At 43.9% G+C, this 25,935-nt stretch overlaps 1 protein-coding gene across 2 annotated transcripts in view; it reads right to left on the minus strand.

The window, feature by feature from the left end:
• The window catches only part of FAN1 (FANCD2 and FANCI associated nuclease 1), a 127,281-nt gene that overhangs the window by 35,227 nt on the left and 66,119 nt on the right, over positions 1-25,935 (minus strand). For both annotated transcript variants that reach the window (XM_030188519.1, XM_030188525.1), the window contains exons 10-12: positions 24,744-24,909; positions 6,283-6,386; positions 266-460 (exon numbers count right to left, since the gene is read on the minus strand). In XM_030188519.1, the coding sequence (XP_030044379.1) occupies positions 266-460; positions 6,283-6,386; positions 24,744-24,909 (465 nt within the window). The remainder of the gene's footprint in view (positions 1-265; positions 461-6,282; positions 6,387-24,743; positions 24,910-25,935) is intronic.

Below are 25,935 nucleotides of genomic sequence, written 5' to 3' on the forward strand. Positions count from 1 at the left end.
ATGTAATATCCCAAATTGCAGTTTCTACTGATTTCCCAGCTAACAGCCTACACTCCTATCATGCTTTCCTTTGCATGAATGTATTATTGCTTTTTTGTGAAAGTATTTCTCCTCCGTTTTCTTCTCTGTGATCATACATCTTTTCTATCAATAATTGGAGTTCTTTTCCTTTTTCTTTACGTTTTAGTTATATACATCGCTCTGCCCTGCCCAGGCAGCTACAGCGGTCTAGCAAATCTAACGTATGAAAGGTGGGGGACTTTACCTGAACATGCTGTAAGGATGTAAACCGCTCCCAGCTGACCAAAGCTGCTGCTTTTCCCTCCTGGGCACCCCAGACCTGAGCCACCAGCTCTGTCAGAGTCTCTGAGGAAGCATCATGCAGCAGCTGGAGCCTGGACTCGATTGCAGTCCTCCTGTTCTCAAAGAAATTGTCGGTGTACAAATCTAATGGGAATACCTGAAAAAAAACAAACAAACAGACGACAAGGCAATTATATTTCACAAGAACCTCAGCATTGTTATATTCAATGGCCGAATTCCAGAAAATATTAAAATTTGAGGTCAGCATTCTGAGCTCTCAGTGTTATGCACAAGTGTTGCATTAGGGCTTAAAGAGGAGAACTGTCATGCAGCGTAAAAAGCACCTCCTGCAAAAACAGATGTGTACCACACCCTTTCTGCTTTTCTCCTTCAACAAAGAAAGGCTTTTATTGGATTGTAAACTGCTTTACTTTCATTGCATTAGAAACCACTTTGAAGCCTAGAACAGGCCATATGGTGTTATATCTAGCAGAAGTAAGATGAAGACTTGGGGTGGGGGGGGGGGGGGGTGCATGAAGACCAACCACAGGCTTACCTGAAATTCAATTTTCAAATGAAAATTCAGAGTTGGGTCACTCTGGTAAGCTAATAAAGAAGAAATCAAAATGATGGGCCTAACGCTTAGCTAGGGAACTAAGGTGTAAGACTGTACCGAATATTCGTATTCAATTCTATTCAGTCCCAAATAGATTATTCATATTTGGCAAAATAACAATTTAAATCTGAATACAAATCATCTGGGGCTCTACTGTGCTGAATCCCACTGAAATAAAACGCTCCCCAATATTAAGCCGGTGGCAGTCAGCACAGTTTTTAAATGCTGATCATTGCCGGCTAAATTATCTCCCAATATTCAAAGCTGGACCATGTCCAGGCACTGGCAATCGGGGGATAATTTTGGGCAGGCAGGCTGCTGGACCCACATTAAAAAAAAAAAAAAGTTTCTTTTCCCCTCCCATGCCCTCCCCCCAACAATAACCCCCTGGAGCTCCCTTCCCCAACATCGTATCCGCTCCGCCCCCCCCCCCCCCTCACGGGTAGCCTCCCCCAACAACATCCTCCTCCCCCCCAAGCAGCAGCCCCATCCTACCCCTATCTCCTGGTCAGGATAGGACCCTCCCCCGGGGCCTACCTGACCTCCCTTGTGCTTCAGCAGGGCGTCGGGGCTGTTGGTGGAGGTGTACTTGTGGGGGCCTAGACCATGCAGTTTCAGTGCTGCTAAATATCTAATATAAAAAATTAATCTACAGATTTCTTTATATTAGATATTTAGCAGCACTGAAACTGCATGGTCTAGGTCCCCACAAGTACACCTCCACCAACAGGGGCAGGAGCGAATCTCCCTCACTCCTGCACCTAGCGGCAGCTTCTTGAAAATGCGGTACTGCAAATACTGTGAGAGGTCAAAGTAGCCATTTTTAAAAAAGCTGCCGCTAGGGGCAGGAGAGAGGAGAATTTGGTCCTAACCCCAATGTCCTGCTGAACCACCAGGGAGGTCAGGTAGACCTCGGGGGAGGGTCCTATCCTGACTGGGAGGTGGGGGTGGGATGGATCTCCTGCCATGAAAGGGGGGGGGGAAAGCTTTTTTTTTTTTTGAATATGGGTCCCGGCCCGATATTCAACCGGGGCCTGCATAAAAATAAACAGTCAGTCTTCAAGGGTTGCAAACACATCAGATTTTCAGGATTTACCTAATGACTATGCATGAAAGATCTGCATACAATGGAAGTAATGGACATGCAAATTTCTCTCATGCATTGTCATTAGCGAAATCCTGAAAATTTGGCCTGTTTGCAGCCCCCAAAAGACTGAACTTGGCTAATTTATACAAATGATAATTTTGTATTTATTTCTTGAAATTTGCCCATAATGGGGTTAGTAGGCATGCAAATCCTATGCATATTCATTAGGGATATCCTGAAAACCTGGCCAGTTTACAGCCCTTAGGAGTGGGAGAGAACACAAAGGACCTAAGGTTTGCATAATACTGATGTAGTTATTCTATTTCTAGTTCAACCTCAATCCTCTATTATCTGGAAGTGTTAGTGGGCTCCATATAACACAAGGGAAAGAGATATTTTAACACGCCAATCATTTGCGATGCCACATACTACCAATACTACAGGTAAGAATGATTTAGTTAAAAGTTTAACCGATCACATACAAATATCCACATATATAATTCCTAAAAATAGTTTTTGGTCCAACAGGCAAAAATGATAAAACTCTTAATTGCATAATGTCACAACCCCACTATCAGTCTGAAAAATGTCCTTATTACTAAGAGGGAGACCTCCATATATAGAATAATAGCTGCTGCTCTACCTGAATGTCTAGTATTGTGGTTATAATCAATCACTGGTCCCTAAATCTTTTGTAAAAAAAAAAAAAAAAAAAAAAGTTTATATTTATGTAAAAAAAAATAAGTATTTTGTGTGAAACTGCTTTTTATCTTGCACCCATAATCGTGATACAAGTCTCATGTTTCAAATACATTTGCATCAAGGATGAAAAGGTTATGCAGTACAGTTTCAATCATCCAACATAAACTGGACCAACCCGTTGTCGGATAAGTGAAAAGTCAGATAACACAGAAAACAAGTAGCCCCTCAAACAATGCAAACATAGAGGCAGAGCTCCTAATTTTCAAAAATTCTTTATTAAACAACACTATAGCACATTCTGCAGCATGACTGGACAGCTAAAACATAATTACAGTACTATACTGTAAAACACAGTCATAAAGAGTACTGTGTAGTAGCAATGCAACTGGTAAACAAATACTGTTTTGTAAATTTTTGCAATTATGTTCGTTTTCCCATTTTACTTCTCTTCCTCGCTGCAAGGTTATGGCAATGTCTCAATAACATTATATCAGTAGCTGTCACTTCCTCTTATCGTTCCACAGATGCCAGTGGAGGAGAAATGGTTAGTACAGTAGGTTGCGGACATAGTGAACTGGATTTGATTCCCACTGCTGCCTAACGGTCGGCAGTGGGTTGAGATCCTGAGGAACCAGATTCAATTGCCTCTGTAGCTCCATGTGACGCTGGGAAAGTCACTTAGTTCTCCATTGGCCCAGGTACAATATATTAGATTGTGAGCCTATTAGGGACAGTGCAAATGCCTGTACAACTGTATGTAAACCACCTCAACTTGTGCTCGAAATAGAAGGTATATGAAAAATTAATAAACGATAAAATTGCCTTGACATCTTCATATGACTGACTGACCTCACTCAAGGTATCATCAGAATCATCTCCATTCACATTCCTGTTCACCATAGCAATCGCACCATTGTCAGTTAGCTCTTCTTATTCATCTGCCTTTATCCATTCTTGTATGTCATCCTCACAAGCATTCTCACAGCCCGGTATTTCCTGTAACAAAGGAAGAGATCTTCCTCGGCTGCTCCGTGTTCAGTGTCATGTCCTTGTTCATTTTCATTCTCAGGAATTAACTTTTTCCATGACTTTGCTAGGGTTGGAGGTTCAATTTCGTTCCATGACTGCGCGTTCCAGTAGATAACATCTTTGATGTTCACTTCCTTTAAAACTTCAATCATTCCTTTCTCTTCATCCAATGCACAAACAAGCGTTTTAAGATGTTTACAGTGATTTTTTTCTTTAAGGCTTCCAGTACGCTCTGGTCCATTGGCTGACACAATGACGTGACACTAGGAGACAGAAAAAGCACTCTAATGTCAGCACTGCACAGTTCAGCTTTGTCAGGATGAGATGGTGCATTATCCAAGAGAAGGATTATTTTCCCAGGCAGGTTTATCAGTTTCAAGACTGATAAACAAATTCCTTGAAAAAACAGTTACGGAAAATGCCTTTGTCCATCTGGTTCTTACAAGACACCAGAAGTGCAGCAGTAGCCATGTTTTTAAAAGCCCTAGGATTTTGTTGGACTTTCCAATGAACAGTTCAAATGTTACTTTATGCCTAATATTATCTCTACATAAAACAGATAGAATTACTCATTACTTTATTAGGATACACTGGTTGACTGCTGAGGCGAGGATATTTTTTAAGCTGGGCTGTTATGGAAAATTACATTTGGACAACTTCCATTATATATGATCAATCTTGTACATTATACACTCATTAACGAACAATCTATATAATTTCCAAAAATTGTCATTATTTGATCTCCAGAGTCCTAAAGGCATTACCTCAAAGAAGCTTTTTGTTTGTTTGCTTTTCAAGCTGCAAAATTCTGGAAATTTTTTACCAGATAATTTTAGAAGTATTACCAACTACACCATATTTAAGAAAAGTCTGAAGACACTTGTTTCAGATCTATGAGACAAAGAAATAATTTGAATTATAGTTGCTTTCTGTTTTTCTTCAGTTATACTGCTTCAAGGTCTAAGTATTATTCGGTATATATACTATGTAATTTCCTAGACTATTGTGCTCTAGAATCTTCCTGTAATCCACTGTGAACCATATTTATGGGAAATGGCGGGCTATAAGTGAACTAACTATAAAAGCAGGGCCCCGGATCTGAAACAAATTGTCTCAGGTGCGAAACTTCCCTCTGTGCTATGCCAGAAAACGGAAAGAGAAGCCGTACGCTTCTCAATGGCGACGCGATGGCGTCTGTTGGATATGCCAGATGGTCGGATTAGTGAACGTCGGATAATCGAGACTGTACTTTATTTACATTGCTGTAGTAAACTCTCCAATCACAATCAACATTCACTGGTGCATTCTTTAGTTTTTAGAATCAAATGGTCCTGCAGTGCAGGTCATCCCAGCCTGCATAGAAACCTGATACTATTGAAGCACTGCTGTTTATAGTTATAACCACCACTCCCTGCACATCTACCTCTGTAATTTCCTGTACATCTAATACAAATCACACTACTGCAGTTTAAGGCTGCAATGAATTGGTCTGTACAGATTACTTAAATATCTTCTCAGCACAAAACAGTCACACCACTGCTGCTTAAAAGTGTACCAGAATGGTCTAACAGACCATTCCTGTCTGCTCTTTTCACTTTCTTATTTGGCTTATAATGGTAAAACAGTTTATATTCAGCAAGAAATTGCAGATGTTCAAAGTGAACATTTATGTGAAAGCTTTGCATTACCTGAAATATTTAATTATCACATGAAAACTGATCTATAGCTAAAGGAGCTGAACGACTTGATGGCACAGAGTTCTTTCAGAGTTTTAAAAGTAAGGAAATATGGATGGTTTTGCTTTTCTCTGTGTTTTTCAAAAATTTTTGTTGTTGGTCTCCTAGCTGCTCATAAAATACTCACCGATTGGCCTGACAGGAGATTAAGAGACCTACTAAGGAGTGATACAGATATTCAGACTTTTAGTTTTTCCAAAGCAATAAACCAAACTGCTACTCTGCTGATGGATCTGAGAACAATACATGAGTCAGAAAGTAGTTTTAGTATGACTAATGGTCGAAAAATTTAAAAGGGATAATCAAATGTACAGAAAAACATTTTTGCCTGAGGACATCACACCTGGCCTTCACAACATGAACTTAAAATTAAAAACTTTTACCATAAAGAAGTACTAGTACATTGAACAACAACTTCAGTATTTCATGAGGCCAATATAACAGCAACTACCAACACAGTCAGCTTTATTGTGAAAACATGTTTTGAATCAGTATGTGTATTACCACCACTTATGTCTATAGTGATGAGATAAGCATGTGGGATCGCTTAGGAACAGGTAGAATTGGGGGTTACAGAGGATGGGCAGACTGGATGGGTCATATGGCCTTTATCTGCCGTCATCTTTCTATGTTTCTATGAGATACATGTTTTGTGTACAGCGCTGCATACAGTCCCTACCCGAAAGAGCTTACAAAACAGAATAACGTATTATCTTTCTTCAAATTTGGCTTATTAGATCAGATATTACAAACATCTGTTTTCAGGAATTCCTCAACATTTGAAATGAAAATCAATTTGTTTTGGATACCTGATATGAATTTCTGAAGACATCTGGTACACCATCCATAAAGATTATATCCCACATCAGTAAGCAATAGAGAGTGCTGAATGTTGAGCCTTCACCATGGATTCCTAAAGGAAAACAGACATGCAGAGATTATAAATCTAGTCAGTTTGAATCTAATGCTTTTATACTGCAGCCAACAATTTACGGTCCAAGACAGGTGCTTTGTTATACAAGAACTAGAAGATTTTTAAATCAAAACCTTGCATTAGTTGCCAGTGTCTGAAAAGCTGGACATACAAAACAAGTGGTTGGTTAGTAAATCAAAGAGGAAATAAGTGGAGAAAGAATTTTTCTTTCTGATCAGTGTGTGTCTGTGTCTTTGACCAGGAGGAAGCTGTCTGAATGGACATTGTTGATTTGAAAAGAACAACAAAACAAAACAAAACCTAGACTGATAATATATTAAACCATTAGATATCACTGTCAACAGATTTCAAAGGATAGATTTTACAGTTTAACCAAAGGGTGCCACTGTCCCACAGCAACATGTATTATTTGGTGGTTCAGACAGTAGGTTTCACAGGAACAAAGAAAAAGAAACACACATCTGAATCATAAGAGACAATCCAATCAGGAATAGAGGTGTGGAACACAGTGCAGAAAGCTCATAGAGCACCCTTAACAATTATTTCCAATCCTCACTATCCCCCAGATTCTATATAGTGCAACTAAGTTGCGCACACAATTCAGGTCATACTCTGTATTGCACGTGCAACTTATCTTAACAAGCCAATCAGTGCCAATAATTGCTAATTAACAAGCAACTGACACTAATTGGCTTTAATTACAGTTTACAAGCACAACTTGCTAAGTGTTTTCTATAAAGTGATGTCCATAAGTTCTAATGCACGCTGATGAAAAGGGGGCGTGACCATGGGCGTTTCTATAAAATGTGAGCGCTGTTATAGAATACACCTGTTATATGTGCATGTGTATATTTGAACACTGGCATACCATGCTGGCTAATATCACTGGTCCATCAAGCCCATCATCATAGTTCTAAAATCAACTGAAATTATACTGCAGATCCCTTCTCTTACTCCAAGAAGGTGGTGATCCCCACATCCACCTAGGTAATAAACATCACTGTACTGGTCCTCTAGAAAAACTTATCCAAACCTTCTTTAAATCCAGCTATCCAAATTACTTCACTTTCTGCCAACAAATTCCACAGCTTATTATATGTTGTCTGGAAAAAAAATTTCTTAAATGTGCGTTTTAAATCTGCTACCATGTAGTGTGTCCTCGAGTCCTTGTATTTAAAAGCTTAAACAACTATCCCATAGTTCCCACGAGTTCACAGACTCATGCCCATTTCAAAAGGACATTCTGAAAACACTTTTCAAATACATACACACTGACAAAAAGAAAAGAAAAAAAACCCCCAAAGTCTTCCCAGAGGGTTGAATTATGATTCTCAAGAACTATTACACTTATGTTTCTGTTGCAGATAGCTGTGTTATAAGTCAAGCATTACAGTACCCTCCCACTCTGTCAGACTGTCAAAGTGATGCTTTGATGTTTCTCTTATATATACTATCTGCCAACACATTTGCTTATTTCCGATCTGATGAAGAAGGGCAACCTTCGAAAGCTAATCAAGAAATGTATTAAGTTATGTCCAATAAAAAAGGTATCATCTTATTTTCTTTTCCATGTTTTATTTTGTTTGATTTCTATTGATAACCAGTACAATAAATAAAGTGAATGATACATACCTGTAGCAGGTGTTCTCCGAGGACAGCAGGCTGATTGTTCTCACGACTGGGTAACGTCCGCGGCAGCCCCCACCAACCGGAAAGAAGCTTCGCGGGACGGTCGGCACGCAGGGCACGCCCACCGCGCATGCGCGGCCGTCTTCCCGCCCATGCGCGACCGCTCCCGCCAGTTGAATGACTAGCAAAAGATGAAACACACAACTCCAAAGGGGAGGAGGGAGGGTAGGTGAGAACAATCAGCCTGCTGTCCTCGGAGAACACCTGCTACAGGTATGTATCATTCACTTTCTCCGAGGACAAGCAGGCTGCTTGTTCTCACGACTGGGGTATCCCTAGCTCTCAGGCTCACTCAAAACAATAACCCAGGTCAATTGAACCTCGCAACGGCGAGGGTACAACAGAAATTGACCTACGAAGAACAACTAACTGAGAGTGCAGCCTGACCAGAATAAATTCGGGTCCTGGAGGGTGGAGTTGGATTTACACCCCAAACAGATTCTGCAGCACCGACTGCCCGAACCGACTGTCGCGTCGGGTATCCTGCTGGAGGCAGTAATGAGATGTGAATGTGTGGACAGATGACCACGTCGCAGCCTTGCAGATCTCTTCAATAGTGGCTGACTTCAAGTGGGCCACCGACGCTGCCATGGCTCTGACACTATGAGCCGTGACATGACCCTCAAGAGTCAGCCCAGCCTGGGCGTAAGTGAAGGAAATGCAATCTGCTAGCCAATTGGAGATGGTGCGTTTCCCGACAGCGACCCCTAGCCTGTTAGGGTCGAAAGAAATAAACAATTGGGCGGACTGTCTGTTGGGCTGTGTCCGCTCCAAGTAGAAGGCCAATGCTCTCTTGCAGTCCAATGTGTGCAACTGACGTTCAGCAGGGCGGGTATGCGGTCTGGGAAAGAATGTTGGCAAGACAATTGACTGGTTAAGATGGAACTCCGACACCACCTTCGGCAGGAACTTTGGGTGGGTGCGGAGCACTACTCTGTTGTGATGAAATTTGGTATATGGAGCATGAGCTACTAGGGCTTGAAGCTCACTGACCCTACGAGCGGAAGTAACTGCCACCAAGAAAATGACCTTCCAGGTCAAGTACTTCAGATGGCAGGTATTCAGTGGCTCAAAAGGAGGTTTCATCAGCTGGGTGAGGACGACGTTGAGATCCCATGACACAGTAGGAGGCTTGATAGGGGGCTTTGACAAAAGCAAGCCTCTCATGAATCGAACGACTAAAGGCTCTCCAGAGATGGCTTTACCTTCCACACGATAATGGTAAGCACTAATCGCACTAAGGTGATTCCTTACTGAGTTGGTCTTGAGGCCAGACTCTGATAAGTGCAGAAGGTATTCAAGCAGGTTCTGTGCAGGGCAAGAACGAGGTTCTAGGGCCTTGCTCTCACACCACACGACAAACCTCCTCCACTTGAAAAAGTAACTCTTTTTAGTGGAATCCTTCCTAGAGGCAAGCAAGACCCGGGAGACACCCTCAGACAGACCCAACGCAGTGAAGTCTACGCCCTCAACATCCAGGCCGTGAGAGCCAGGGACTGAAGGTTGGGGTGCAGCAACGCTCCGTTGTTCTGCGAGATGAGAGTCGGAAAACACTCCAATCTCCACGGTTCCTCGGAGGACAACTCCAGAAGAAGAGGGAACCAGATCTGACGGGGCCAAAAGGGCGCTATCAGAATCATGGTGCCGCGGTCTTGCTTGAGCTTCAGTAAGGTCTTCCCCACCAAAGGTAGGGGAGGATAAGCATACAGGAGGCCGGTCCCCCAATGGAGGAGAAAGGCGTCCGACGCTAGCCTGCCGTGTGCCTGAAGTCTGGAACAGAACAGAGGCAGCTTGTGGTTGGTCTGAGAGGCGAAAAGGTCCACCGAGGGGGTGCCCCACTCTCGGAAGATCTTGCGTACCACTCTGGCATGGAGCGACCACTCGTGCGGTTGCATGACTCTGCTCAGTCTGTCGGCCAGACTGTTGTTTACGCCTGCCAGGTACGTGGCTTGGAGGAGCATGCCGAACCGACACGCCCAACGCCACATCCCGACGGCCTCCTGACACAGGGGGCGAGATCCGGTGCCCCCCTGCTTGTTGACGTAATACATTGCAACCTGATTGTCTGTCCGAATTTGGATAATTTGGCAGGACAGCCGATCTCTGAAAGCCTTCAGTGCGTTCCAGATCGCTCGGAGCTCCAGGAGGTTGATCTGCAGATCCTTTTCCTGGAGGGACCACAGACCCTGGGTGTGAAGCCCATCGACATGAGCTCCCCACCCCAGGCGAGATGCATCCGTCGTCAACACTTTCGTGGGCTGTGGAATTTGAAATGGACGTCCCAGTGTCAAATTGGACCGGATGGTCCACCAGAGCAGTGAAGTGCGGCAACTGGTGGAGAGGCGGATGACATCTTCTAGATTCCCGGTGGCTTGGAACCACTGGGAAGCTAGGGTCCATTGAGCAGATCTCATGTGAAGACGAGCCATGGGAGTCACATGAACTGTGGAGGCCATATGACCCAGAAGTCTCAACATCTGCCGAGCTGTGATCTGCTGAGACGCTCTGGTCTGCAAAGCCAGGGCCAGGAGATTGGTGGCCCTCGCTTCGGGAAGGTAGGCCTGAGCCGTCTGGGTATTCAGCAGAGCTCCTATGAATTCCAGAGACTGGGTTGGCTGGAGATGGGACTTTGGGTAATTTATCACAAACCCCAGCAGCTCCAGAAGCTGAATAGTGCACTGCATGGACCGGAGGGCTCCTGCCTCCGAGGTGTTCTTGACCAGCCAATCGTCGAGATATGGGAACACGTGCACTCCCAGCTTGCGTAGGTAGGCCGCTACCACCACGAGGCACTTGGTAAACACTCGTGGGGCAGAGGCGAGCCCAAAGGGCAGCACACAATACTGAAAGTGCCGTGCGCCCAGGCGGAATCTGAGATACTGTCTGTGAGCTGGCAGTATCGGAATGTGAGTATATGCGTCCTTTAAATCCAGGGAACATAGGCAATCGTTTTTCTGAATCATTGGCAGAAGGGTGCCCAAGGAAAGCATCCTGAACTTTTCTTTGACCAGGAATTTGTTCAGGCCTCTCAGGTCTAGGATGGGACGCATCCCCCCTGTTTTCTTTTCCACAAGGAAGTACCTGGAATAGAATCCCTGCCCTTCCTGCCCGGGTGGTACGGGCTCGACCGCATTGGCGCTGAGAAGGGCGGAGAGTTCCTCTGCAAGTACCTGCTTGTGATGGGAGCTGAAAGACTGAGCTCCCGGAGGACAATTTGGAGGCAGGGAGGCCAAATTCAGGGCGTATCCGCACCGCACTATTTGGAGAACCCACTGGTCGGAGGTTATGAGAGGCCACCTTTGGTGAAAAAATTTTAACCTCCCTCCGACCGGCAGATCGCCCGGTACGGACACTTGTAGGGCGGCTATGTTCCCGTGGATCCAGTCAAAAGCCCGTCCCCGGCTTTTGCTGTGGAGGCGCAGGGGGCTGCTTAGGCGCACGCTGTTGACGAGAACGAGCGCGCTGGGGCTGTCCCTGTGCCTGACGAGGCCTTCGGGCCGGCTGGTTGTACCTACGCTTCGCAAAAGAATAGGGTGCAGCCTGCCGGGCCCGGGAAAAACGTCCACCTGTGGAGGTGGATGCTGAAGGCGCCCGGTGGGAGAGCTTGTCGAGAGCGGTTTCCCGCTGATGCAGTTGGTCCACCATCTGCTCGACCTTCTCACCAAAAATGTTATCCCCCCGGCAAGGGACGTCGGCCAGTCTCTGCTGGGTGCGGTTGTCCAGGTCAGAGGCACGCAGCCATGAGAGCCTGCGCATCACTATACCTTGGGCCGCAGCACGAGATGCCACGTCACAGGTGTCATAGATACCCCTGGACAGGAACTTTCTGCACGCCTTTAGCTGCCTGACCACCTCCTGATAAGGCCTGGACTGCTCCGGCGGGAGCTTCTCGACCAGGTCCGCCAGTTGTTGCACATAGGTCCGCATGTGAATGCTCATATAGAGCAGGTATGATTGGATGCGGGTCACGAGCATGGAGGATTGGTAGGCCTTCCTCCCAAACGAGTCCAGAGTGCGAGACTCCCGCCCCGGGGGCGCCGAGGCGGTATCCCTCGAACTCCGTGCCCTCTTGAGAGCAGAATCCACGACCGCTGAGTCATGGGGCAATTGTGGACGCATTAGCTCTGGGTCGGAGTGGATCCTGTACTGGGACTCTGCTTTCTTGTGGGGTTAGTTAATGGTCGCACCCAGTTCCGAAGCAGCGTCTCCTTAAGGACATTGTGCAGCGGCACCGTGGAGGACTCTCTAGGTGGTGATGGATAGTCGAGGACCTCGAGCATCTCGGCCCTCGGCTCTTCCACAGAGACCACGGGGAAGGGAATGCTGATAGACATATCCCGCACAAAGGAGGCAAAGGAGAGACTCTCGGGAGGCGAGAGTTTCCTCTCCGGTGAAGGCGTGGGGTCCGAGGGAAGGCCCGTAGACTCCTCTGAGGAGAAATATCTAGGGTCCTCCTCTTCCCCCCACGAGTCCTCATCCTCGGTGTCGGACATAAGCTCATGTAGCTGAGTCCTGAACCGGGCCCGGCTCGACGTCGAGGCACCAAGGTCTCGGTGTCGTCGAGCGGTGGACTCCCGCGCCGGCGGGGGCGGAGCTCCCTCCATCGACGTCGACGGGGACTCCACCTGCGTGGCGGTCGAGACCGGCACCGCAAGCGGCGGCGGTGTCGACAGCCCCGGCGCCGGGCTAGAGCTCGCCGGCGCCACAGTCATCGGCGCCGAGGGCGCAAGCACCCCCGGCGCCGGCACAGCCTGGCGCATCAGCCCTTCCAGGATCCCCGGAAGGATGGCTCTGAGGCACTCGTCCAGGCCCGCTGCCGGGAAAGGCGGTGGGGCCGGTAGGGGTGTCGGCGCCAGAAGCTGCTGGGGGCCAGGAGACGGCACCGAGGTGCCGGAACCCCGATGCGTCGGTACCTCCACAACCGACGGAGACCTCTCCTCTCGACGATGACGCTTCGGCGTCGCCTCCTCTCCGAGATCCGGATGCACCGAGGGCGACCGGTGACGACGCTTCTTATCTTTCTTGCGATGCCCGTCACCGACGCCGGAGGGCATGGAGGAGGAGGAGGTCGATCCCCCTCGGTCTCGAGGTACCGGGTCAGACAGGGTTCGGTCCCGTGGCCCACGAGCTGAGGGAGTGACCGGGGCCGACTGCCCACGCGGCCTCTCACCCCCACTCTCACCGGAGGACCGGCGGGCCGACGGGACCTGTTCTCCTGGGGTCGCTGCCATCGGTGCCGATGTCTCGGGCATCGATACCGGTACCGAAGGGCCGGGCATCGATACCGATGCCTTCGAGGTCGACGTCGAGGGGCCGGCGCAAGTTCCAAAAAGACGGTCCCGCAGAACTTGCCTCGCAACCTGAGTCCGTTTCCGGAGACCGAGACACAGAGAACACGACTTGATATTGTGCTCCGGCCCGAGGCACTGGAGGCACCAAGCGTGGGTGTCGGTCTGCGAGATCGGCCGGCCGCAGCGACCACACTTTTTAAATCCACTCGGGACCTTCGAGGACATCGACGGAAAAATTGCGTCGGCGAAGTCAAAGTCGTCAATGGTGGCCACGAAAAGGAAAAACGACCGTGCGGCCACTAGGCCGCAACGTGGCGTCCCCGCTGGAAGCGAGGGAAAAAGGGGAGCGCGTGCTCCACACGCGCAGGGTTTCTTTTTTTTTTTTTTTTTTTTGAAAAAAGAAACCGGACGGTAATCTAGACCGAAATAAACAAAGAAAAAAAGCACGATCGGCGTAAACGCGATCGAAATCCGGCGGCTGAATCCGAGAGAGCGGCGAGGCACGACTCTCTCCAGACGCGGAAAAAAAGGAACTGGCGGGAGCGGTCGCGCACGGGCGGGAAGACGGCCGCGCATGCGCGGTGGGCGTGCCCTGCGTGCCGACCGTCCCGCGAAGCTTCTTTCCGGTTGGTGGGGGCTGCCGCGGACGTTACCCAGTCGTGAGAACAAGCAGCCTGCTTGTCCTCGGAGAAAGTGCCATTACAACCCAGACATTTCTTCCCAAGAGGTAATCTGTCAACACAAGTACATGAAAATTCTGAAAAAAGTCACTCATCTCTACTAGAATCTATGATTAAACTTCTTTTATAGAAGTCCAATTTTGTTATGAGTGTTTTTACTGTATCTTGTGAACAGAATATCCAATATTTTGGCAAGATCTTGCACACCTCAGTTGCATCAATGTCCCTTTATTCTACCATAATAAAGAATTAACTATTAACTGCATATCTTGCACTGCTTAAATCTGAGTCAGCAGTATGCTATTTCATAAGCTGGTTTGAATTTTTTTGACTCACTGTTTCTGGCAATTAATAGGTCAGATAATTCTAGATTGAAATCTTAGGTCAAGGGTTTCCCCAGTAACATATGTTTACAGATTACGAAAATGATCAGTAGCTACAGCAATGTAGAAATGACAGCAGTAAAGACTGTCCATCTAGTCAGCCCAGTAAGGTGGCTAGAGTTGTATCTGCTGCTCCTTCTATGCCCTTGTTTGGGGCTGTATGAGGTGCCGTACTGAATATATCTGGATTATTTATTTATGAATTTGTACCTCACATTTTCCAACAAGAGCTGTCGGTTCAATGTGGGTTTGACTAATCAGTCATCTTCAGTTAACCGTTTTACAACAGTTAATCACATTACGTTGTTGTTGACCTGTTTATGTGTCTTTGGCTGGTGTCTGTTCATAATTCATTCTTCGTGTTATGTTGTGGTGTTTTATTGTTGTCCGGCGACATCGAGTAGTGTTTTGCTGAAAAAGTGGGTTTTCAGATGTTTTCAAAAAGTTATATAGTTATTCCTTCCTCCACAAACCTCATCCACTGGACACAAGTGCAAACTACTCATATAGCATATAGATGAAATCAAAACAACTATCCTTGAACTTGTGGAAAACAGAGACCCTATGTATGAGTTGTACATTCGATCTGATCAATCAACCAACTGCTTTTTTTTAAATGAGAGGCGAGATCTAGGACTCTATGAAATCTTATATCAGAGCAGTGGACAAAATGGCATTTTACAGACTAAGGCACCTGTTTGGAAAGCTGCACAAAGGAAAGAACATGTATCATTTGCAAATGATTCAGCTTTAGAACATTTAAAAAGTTGCCATATGGAGCAGTTGCCTAATGGTTAGAGTAGCCAGCTGAGAATCAGTGCAGAACATAAGAGTTGCCATACTGGGTCAGACCAAAGGTCCATCTAGCCCAGTATTTTGTTTCTAACTGTAGTCAAGACAGGTCACAAGTACCTGACAAGATCCCAAAAAGTAGCAAAATTCCATGCACAGCAGCTCATTATTATGCAAACTGAGTAATACTGCTTGGATTATTCACTGAACGTTACCACCACCCCAAAAAATGTTGTTCAACAACCCTCCTCAGGAGTGACTTAAAGGGGCAGGTGCTTAGTAAAAGAATACACCTCCATCCCTTTTCAAATAAAACCCTCCCCCCAGCCCCTTTTCAAATAACAGCCTCCCTTTGGTACCTATCATGTATCTCCCTGGTAGGTAGTAAGGAGGGGAGCAGGTTCGATTCCTGGGCACTCCTGTTTCAATAGCTCCCTCAGTAAAAATAGCAGCCCTATCCCTCCCCCCCCCCCCCCCCCCCCCCCCAGTGATAATCTCATGGTATTACCACTGAAGGGTCAGGATACCTTGGAGATGAAATATAAACCTACCAGCTAGGGGGCTGAGGCTGCCATATTCAGAAAGGGAGCCTCTGGCCTTCCACTACCAGAGAGTCCCATTAGGTACCAGAAAAGGGATAAAGGGAGGGGATATTTTAAAAGGGCGGCAAATTTGATAAGGGGTGCTGTTTGAAAATGGATAAAGAATGGGTATTTCTTTTCCCGCTGGTCCAGCCCTTATAGACAGTAGGCACAACGTGGGGCCTGCTTTTTTCTGCACATGTAACAAAATGCCTAGCACCCGCCTGAAGGTTCGGTCCCCACCACTGCTCAGGTCTGCCTGCACCTGGGCACGTGTTCTATTATTTTCCAGTGATTTTGAGGACACTGGGGCAATACTCCAGGGGTCCAACAGTTCCCAGAAAGCACCCACAGACCCAAAAACATGAACCAGGATTCTTAGTGTGTCCAGGACAGCAGAGTCAATAAACTAATTGTCACAGAACTTAACAGTGAACAGAAAAAGGTGAAATCAGCAAGCAATAACAGGTAACTGAATATGGATGAATTATAAAACTATCTAAACATTTGTTTACTACCTGGAGAGTACCTGGGGAGTTCAGGAAATGTAGCTGCTCACAACTACAACTGTTCACAGGACCTCAAAAAAGAGATCTTTCTCCGCTCCCTGGCTGAGGAAAATCCAGTACTTTCAGGCCAGATTTGAAATCCAGGGCCAATCAGAGCCCAGGGCATCAAAGTAGCTGCCCAAATGTACTGCAGATTGCTGAAACTGGAAGAGAGAAAGTATTTTTCTGCAACAGCTTTAAAACTCAAAACAAGCGCCATCTGCTGGCCAATTTGGAGCAATACACTTCATGAAATAATACAGTTTTCAGGCTCAGAAAACCACTGTTTCATCACAGCACAGTATTCCCAGCCTGAAGTAATGCAAAAATAAAATTAACCAAGGGATTCACAGTAAATGCTCATGAATTAGTATACAGGGGCCTAAGGCTGGTGCATCAAATGAAGTCTTTCCTACAACTGGTCAGTCTTGGTAAGTCATACAGGCTATAGCTTAGCTTACTTTTACAAAAAAAAAAAAAACCTGTAGAATATAAGTTGCTCATGGACTCTTTATACATTATACGTACACATCCGATTTTTCATCAGCATCAGTTAAGAACTGTGTTCTCTAGGGGATGAAATCTTAAAGAACTTTCGAGTTCTGCAGATTTACCAGCTACAGCACCTTTGGTTTCTACAACCAGCAGGGGTCACTTTAAATGTGACGAATGTGGCATTTGTGATATGACTCTGGGATGTGAGGAATTTATCAATCCAGTTGACCTGAAGTGATATCAGTTGAAATCTAAAACCAATTGTCAAATGGCCTATGTGGTATATACAGTGGTGGAAATAAGTATTTGATCCCTTGCTGATTTTGTAAGTTTGCCCACTGACAAAGACATGAGCAACCCATAATTGAAGGGTAGGTTATTGGTAACAGTGAGAGATAGCACATCACAAATTAAATCCGGAAAATCACATTGTGGAAAGTATATGAATTTATTTGCATTCTGCAGAGGGAAATAAGTATTTAATCCCTCTGGCAAACAAGACCTAATACTTGGTGGCAAAACCCTTGTTGGCAAGCACAGCGGTCAGACGTCTTCTGTAGTTGATGATGAGGTTTGTCAGGAGGAATTTTGGTCCACTCCTCTTTGCAGATCATCTCTAAATCATTAAGAGTTCTGGGCTGTCGCTTGGCAACTCGCAGCTTCAGCTCCCTCCATAAGTTTTCAATGGGATTAAGGTCTGGTGACTGGCTAGGCCACTCCATGACCCTAATGTGCTTCTTCCTGAGCCACTCCTTTGTTGCCTTGGCTGTATGTTTTGGGTCATTGTCGTGCTGGAAGACCCAGCCACGACCCATTTTTAAGGCCCTGGCGGAGGGAAGGAGGTTGTCACTCAGAATTGTACGGTACATGGCCCCATCCATTCTCCCATTGATGCGGTGAAGTAGTCCTGTGCCCTTAGCAGAGAAACACCCCCAAAACATAACATTTCCACCTCCATGCTTGACAGTGGGGACGGTGTTCTTTGGGTCATAGGCAGCATTTCTCTTCCTCCAAACACGGCGAGTTGAGTTCATGCCAAAGAGCTCAATTTTTGTCTCATCTGACCACAGCACCTTCTCCCAATCACTCTCGGCATCATCCAGGTGTTCACTGGCAAACTTCAGACGGGCCGTCACATGTGCCTTCCGGAGCAGGGGGACCTTGCGGGCACTGCAGGATTGCAATCCGTTATGTCGTAATGTGTTACCAATGGTTTTCGTGGTGACAGTGGTCCCAGCTGCCTTGAGATCATTGACAAGTTCCCCCCTTGTAGTTGTAGGCTGATTTCTAACCTTCCTCATGATCAAGGATACCCCACGAGGTGAGATTTTGCGTGGAGCCCCAGATCTTTGTCGATTGACAGTCATTTTGTACTTCTTCCATTTTCTTACTATGGCACCAACAGTTGTCTCCTTCTCGCCCAGCGTCTTACTGATGGTTTTGTAGCCCATTCCAGCCTTGTGCAGGTGTATGATCTTGTCCCTGACATCCTTAGACAGCTCCTTGCTCTTGGCCATTTTGTAGAGGTTAGAGTCTGACTGATTCACTGAGTCTGTGGACAGGTGTCTTTCATACAGGTGACCATTGCCGACAGCTGTCTGTCATGCAGGTAACGAGTTGATTTGGAGCATCTACCTGGTCTGTAGGGGCCAGATCTCTTACTGGTTGGTGGGGGATCAAATACTTATTTCCCTCTGCAGAATGCAAATAAATTCATATACTTTCCACAATGTGATTTTCCGGATTTAATTTGTGATGTGCTATCTCTCACTGTTACCAATAACCTACCCTTCAATTATGGGCTGCTCATGTCTTTGTCAGTGGGCAAACTTACAAAATCAGCGAGGGATCAAATACTTATTTCCACCACTGTATTTTGAAATGCCCCTGCAATAAATTCTATGTAGGGAAGACTATGAGGAAGTTACAGATTCGAGTCAACGAGCATAAATCATGTTTATCCTGGGAGTAAAGCAGGAGCACCACTGGTTTCCCACTGTACGTTGTTAAGACATACTTTTCAAGATTTTCAATGTTTTGTAGTGCAACAAGTTAAAGCACCGCGGTGCGGATCATGTCCACTTGTTCAGACAGTGTGAGCAACGCTGGATCCATCATCTCCAGACCCTCGAGCCAAGGGGTTTAAATACGATGGTCGAATGGGCAGCATTTTTGTAAGATTTTTAGTTGGATATGTTTTTTGTCCTGATGAGTTCTATCAGTTCATGTGTGTCGATTGGTGCATGAGGCACCATCTTTGAAACTGGATGCTGCAATTATGATCTGAGGAAGAAGACAAGTAAGTTTAGGACAAAGCTTTGAACTATACCATCTGTGGATGCTGCAATTATGATCTGAGGAAGAAGACAAGTAAGTTTTGGACAAAGCTTTGAACTATACCATCTGATTTTTAGGTTGCTGATAGATGTTTTGCGATAATAAGTGTTTGTTTATGGAGCGCTCCCATTATCTCCCTTCAAAAAGCTGAAGGGAAAAACGGGTCCCCCTCATCATGAGTTTTGAAGCTGGATTAAATGAGAAGCCAAGTCGCTCTCTATATATATTGTTTGTTTGTTTTTTCTTACAAGTTTGCACCATTTCATTGTTCATATGTATGGATGAGCATATTTTTTTGAGCACACAAAAAAAGAACAAAATTATGTTTCAGGAGGTTTTTGGTCAATGATGATATAAATGCCCGTTGAGTGCTAAAAAAAAAACAGTGACAAGTTCAAGAGCACCTGGATCTTTTGAGGTCTTTTCCGCTTTTTGTTTTTAGACAAAAGGTTTTTGAGTATAAGGAGTCTATGAGCAGCTTATATTGTATTCTACAGGTTTGGTTTTTTTTGGAAGAAGTGATACTGATATTCTGTAAAAAAAAGTTTATATTGTTTTTTTTAGTTTATCTTAGTCTTTTCTAAGAGTCTGATCCTTGTATTGCAACTGGTTCAGAAACACCAGCTTTGGTAGCAGTTATTAGGCAGGATCTCTTTAGTACTTAAGGAAAGGGACATGGAAATGGGGCTTGATATACCGCCTTTCTGAGGTTTTTGCAACTATATTCAAAGTGGTTTGCATATATTCAGGTACTTATTTTGTACCAGGGGCAATGGAGGGTTAAGTGACTTGTCCAGAGTCACAAGGAGTTGCAGTGGAAATCGAACTCAGTTCCCCAGAATCAAAGTCCACTGCACTAACCACTAGGCTACTCCTCCACTAGCTCCTTATATAACACAGTGAAATGTAAAATCCTGGTGTTTAAAGCAATCAGTAATGATGCATCTGACTATTTGAAATTTGAATGACCCAGGCGGCCTGTATTCTGTCAAATCAGATCTTCAAGGAATGCAGAATAGAGAGTTGCACAGGAACAGAAATTCCACCCATCCCCAATGGAATCTCTCTCATACCCACCTGTACCCGCTAAGATCCAGACCCGCAATTTATCTCCTCCATCCCCAGCCAAACCTGCAGGAGTCGACACTATTATTTACTTGCTCACAGGCCTCTGCTTCCGCCCTAACAGCATCCCGTGGTTTTTTTGGATGGTATTCACTATTCAACCAATGAGTGTTTCCAAACCTCATTTTGGTGCTCCAACTGCCTCTCTGTACATTCCAAGCCTCATTCTGGTGCTCTAATTGCCTCTATCAGTGCATTCCAAGCCTCATTCTACAATAACTAGAAATTTTACTACACTCTCATGGGAATCCCATGGCAAGTTCTTCCATACCTGCAATCCCCATTCTTGTGGGAGGTTTGTTTAAATACAAATTTTTAAACCTTTCTTAGAAGGATAAAGGAATTTTTTTGTTGTTGTTTTTACATCAAGCTTCAAGAGAAAGGTATTTATCTTATTTTTCTGTTTGCCTTTACTTAGTTTATGGAATCCAGGACAGGTCATGTCACCATTTTGTATTATTTTGTTCTCCTATTTGCCTTTATTTGTCAGCCTAATGACCACAGAGCAGTTCATTTCATGTAGGTGGCAATTATTTACATTTACTGATGCAAGTCTCTCACAATTGTCTGAGTTAGTCTTTTAATGATATCATAATCCACTATGAGAATGTACTTTGAATTAACAGACAACAGTTTAAAAAAAAATTAAATTTTTGTTTCCTTGGCTCAATTTTACACTTCAATACATATTTCAAACAGTAAAGATCAAAACAAACAAAACAAAGATCAAATACAGAATCCTTCTATCCAGCTGTCTAAGTCCAAGTGCATATAATGGGACCTGCAGTAAATAATGCACATTAATGCACTGTGCACTTTACTAATCTAGCCTATAGTAAAGATCCCTTATTGCAGAACATTCCCCATAGTCATGAGCCCAGTTTTCTATGTTCAATTTTTTTTTAAGTGCAAAACAGCAGTACCAACGCAAATTGTAATGAATTTATTTTCGTTCATACTGCACAATCTTAGAAATGAACTATTTCCCTTATCTTGACAAAATTACCTCCTGGGAAAGAAATGTAAAAATCGGTGAAACTTTTTATTGTACTGAATCCACTAATGTTACTCTTCATACATAATTTTGGATTGTACAATAGAGCCATCTGACCTAAATACATAAAGTTAAATGACCTGTTATTATGGAGCTGGAATAAAAATATTTTGGAGACCCATCATTTGGTCATCTAGAAATACTTTGACTTTGTTTCTTTTGTGAATGAATGTATATTTTAGAAGTTTACAGACAGTCCCCTTACAATAGGGTAAAAGTGTGTTGAAACATGGCTGTGTTGCATTTCTTTTACTTAAATTAATAAGTACGATGCTTTCTCTTTATTCATTAGTAATTTTTTTGTATTTACTTTCTAATATGATTTTTTTTTTAATACAACTTCTGGCTGCGTCTCCTTTGTTTCTGTTTTGTTTAGGCCCGTACTTTATTTATTTTGCCTTTCATTTTACAATTGTTTTTTAAATTTAATTTTACAAATGTATACACCGCACTTTCTAATAAGTCTATATACCTAATTATACAATAAAAACATTAACATGGTACAGATGTCTATTAGAAAAACTTAGAACTTTAAACTCTCAATTAGAAAAAGCCTGATAAATAAAATTTCAGACTTTTACGATACAATAGAAGAGCAGAAATTTCTCTTATTTTTATGAAAGCAAGTTCCATAGGTTAGGTCCTGTAACTGAAAAGGTTCTCGCCCAAAAGCATGCAAAATGAATCTGTCGAAATGATGGAGAATCTAGTAACAACATATCTTTTGATTTCAAATGCCTTACTGGCTGATATGGTAAAAAAGATGAAGAAAGACTAGCTAACATTACTTCATGTACACCATGGATGGGTTGGATACTATGTGAGCCCTTTTTGTACTCTGTAGGTGACTATTTATACTTTATGCTCTATTGATTTATTGTTATCATTTGTTTTGCATTTCCCGTTCTATACTATGCATTTGTTAAGTTCCCAAGGGTATCACATTACTTTGTAGTCACCCTATGATTTCCCTCCTTTCTTGGGGAAGGACTGGGAAAAATATTGTACATAAGTACATAAGTATTGCCACACTGGGACAGACCAAATGTCCATCAAGCCCAGCATCCTGTTTCCAACAGTGGCCAATCCAGGTCACAAATACCTGGAAAGATCCCGAAAAAATTCAATACATTTTATGCTGCTTATCCCAGCTCTCTGTATTTAAAAACTGAATACCAGCGCCATTTTTTCAGCAGATAATGCCGCCATAGAACTCTGCCAAAGTGAGACCGGACGTCACTAATTTACACGGTATGTCTTACATTTAATATATAGTTACAGCTCTATAGATTAAATACATGTTCTCCATTTTTTATAGATATATGCCTAAGCGCCCTTGACAAAGCAAACAATAGCGAAACAGGCTCCTGTCGGGTGGGCATTAATTTCGGAGATCGGATCAAGTTCTATAAGTGAAGCCTGAGGGGTACAACAATCGCTGGATTGAAAGTAACACAAGAACCCACAGCTTCCAAGGACAATTGAGATAAGTTGATACTTGTCCTTTACACATTGCTTTATTTGACTTTAACAGCATAACTAGCACTGTAAATAAAGACTTTAAACCCCGTGAATGCACTAGAGCGAAAAAATCACAATAAAAAAAGAGTGATGATCATAATGTGACATCAAAGCACATATATTTAGAATTCAGTACAAGAAACTTCACAGCAAATAATTCTAGTGCATCACTGGTGGTTGGGGGCAGTCGATGATTACATTTCGTCACGAGTACATAGGCTTAATAAAAGCCAGACGCATACAAGTGTCGCTGTGACTGGATGAGACGCCCCTTTTTTCAATACATTGCTGTTGAGCCAATTAGCTCTCCTTTTCTAATTTATGTATGCTACAACTACTCTGAGGTAGAGCTCAGCCATTTATTTTTCTTTTTGTATATCCCAGAAATAAAGCAGTGGATTTTCCCCAAGTCAATTTAATAATGGTCTATGGACTTTTCCTTTAAGAAGCCATCCAGACCTTTTTTAAACCCCGCTAAGCTAACTGCCTTTACCACATTCTCTGACAACGAATTCCAGAGTTTAATTACACGTTGTGTGAAGAAATATTTTCTTTGATTCATATTAAATTTACTGCTTTGTAGCTTCATTGCATACCCCCCCAGTCCTAGTATTTTTGGAGAGCGTAAACGAATGATTCACGTCTACCCGTTCCACTCCACTCATTATTTTATAGGCCTCTATCATATCTCCCCTCAGCCGCCTTTTCTCCAAGCTGAAGAGCCCTAGATGCTTCAGCCTTTCCTCATAGGGAAGTCGTCCCATCCCCTTTATCATTTCCATCGCCCTTCTCTGTACCTTTTCTAATTCCACTATATCTTTTTTGAGATGCGGCGACCAGAACTGAACTCAATATTTGAGGTGTGGTCACACCATGGACCGATACAAAGGTTTTCCACTAGAGCAGCAACTGTTAAATCAGGAGTTTTGTTTTTTTTAAACAGTGTTAACACTTGCTACAATTAAGTGAAATGTGACTTTACTATGTTTCTACTGACCAAGTAAATTAACTTATTCAGGTTTTTCTGTCCTGCGTTGTACTGGCAGCTGTCTGGTTAGTTTTGCTGTGTATCTCAGAAACAGTAGTAGGACATTCAGGGATGGCACAGGAGTTTCCAGAGAGGAAGGAAGATTGCGGCATAGAAAGACAGTCTGGACATATATCAGTAACCTCTGTGAACTCTCTTCCTCTGGAGACATTGTATTAAAGGAAAATTTGTTTCCAATTTATAAAAAAAAAAAAAAAAATACTTACCTTTGCACTGTTCTACCTCACCTTCAGCACTACTAATCATCTATCAAATAGCATAAAATGTAAACCTTAACACATTAAAAATAAAATTAAATATCAGCATCAAAAAAGTATTTAATTACTAAAGGACTGTTGAAACAGCATAAATGCAAATTAGCTTTCATCAAGAGAGTTTCTCAAAATCTTTGGCCTGTTGATCCAGGTTGATAAATCTCCCCCAGAACAATCCCTGTCAAGCCCTCCACCAGAACTCCCTAAGGTGGGTGTTGGAACGGATGCTGCGGATGGTTAGGGTTCTATAGACACTGGGGTTTTCTTTGGTTATATTTTTATTATTTAATTGTAATTATGAGGAGAAAGTTGTTTTTTGTTTTAAATTGTGTAATTTACTGGAATGGAATTTTTAGATACTATAGCTTGACTTGAGTATCCACTTACTGAAGTGTGCAGTAAAATGAAACTAAATAAATTGCATAATGAAAGACTGAACCACTCTTCCAGCAATATAGCACTTATCATTCACCTCACTTCATTTAGCAAGGCACAGTACTGCTGTTTACATTTAATTCCATGCATCAGATAAACTTACCCTGATCATAACCCTGCTTCCTGTAATGGGCTAGCGCCAGCTCCTCAACCGAGCACATGACTGTTGACAAAGTAGCATCTTCTCCCATCTCATCATCAACATCCTCCAATAGAAAGACAGATTTCCCCATGCCACTCTGTGGACACATTCTTCCTTTTATAGTAACCTAAACCAACAATGTAATCCTTAATGTTAAATCCTGCTCCATTTTAAAACCTTATACTTAGGCAGAAATCTTATAAAGTGCACTTAAGCATACAAGTCTCCTGAAAAGATCTGCAGCTTCTCAGGAATAGCAGTGAGGGGTTTCTTTAGACAAAAAGCAGGAAGTGTGAATAAAGCGTTATATGTTTGATGTCATTATCCAATCTGGTTTGTCATCTAGAAACAGATTATGCTTTGGAGGGGGGGGGGAGGATCCAAGATGGCGTTGCACTGAGACAACAGAATTCCCTGTTCTCTGCCGTTCTGGCTGACACTTTGGTGCAATTTTTCCATTTACTTTGATGCCTAAGAGGAAAGGGAAGATTGATGCAGCTGCCCAGCAGTCCTCAAACCTTGGATTGAGACAGGCTGAGATCACCGGCTTCATGTCATCCACTTCACAGGAGCACCGGCTGACCTGAACGCGAGGGAGTTTGGGCCTCGGGAGTGAGGCATCACTCAGCCCAGTGGGACCAGTCCTTCCTCAACCACTGCGAGATATGGCAATAGTGGGGTTACTCATCGATGGAAGTAGCGTCGCAGGGAAGACTTGTGGGCATGCCTCTGCTGACGAATTCATCGCGGGTAGAGTCAGGTTTGGAAGACCCGACTCGGAGACCAAGGGAGTGGATTTAGAGGGGTTCTTCTTTTTGTTCTATTCCCCCCCCTTCAAAGCCCACAGATATGACATTGAAGACTATATGGACAGTATTGGAATCTCTATACACAGTATGTGCTGGAGCTTCAGCCTGATTTAATCAACATCTACCCTGTGAGGAAGTTTTGAAAGCCAATTCTGAAAAAATTCTTCCTTTAGAGTTTCAATTTCAGCAATCCTGAGCCATATAAACTAGTATGCCTCAGGACAAAATGTTTGTTCACCAAACATTGGAAAACTTTGATAACTGAGACATTTAAATTTGTGTGCGCTTAATTTTTTTTAGACTTATGACAATATCCCCAAAGGATCTGTTTTACAGATTCTTGA

The sequence above is a fragment of the Microcaecilia unicolor genome, chromosome 1 (assembly GCF_901765095.1).
Source record: "Microcaecilia unicolor chromosome 1, aMicUni1.1, whole genome shotgun sequence".
NCBI lineage: Eukaryota > Metazoa > Chordata > Amphibia > Gymnophiona > Siphonopidae > Microcaecilia > Microcaecilia unicolor.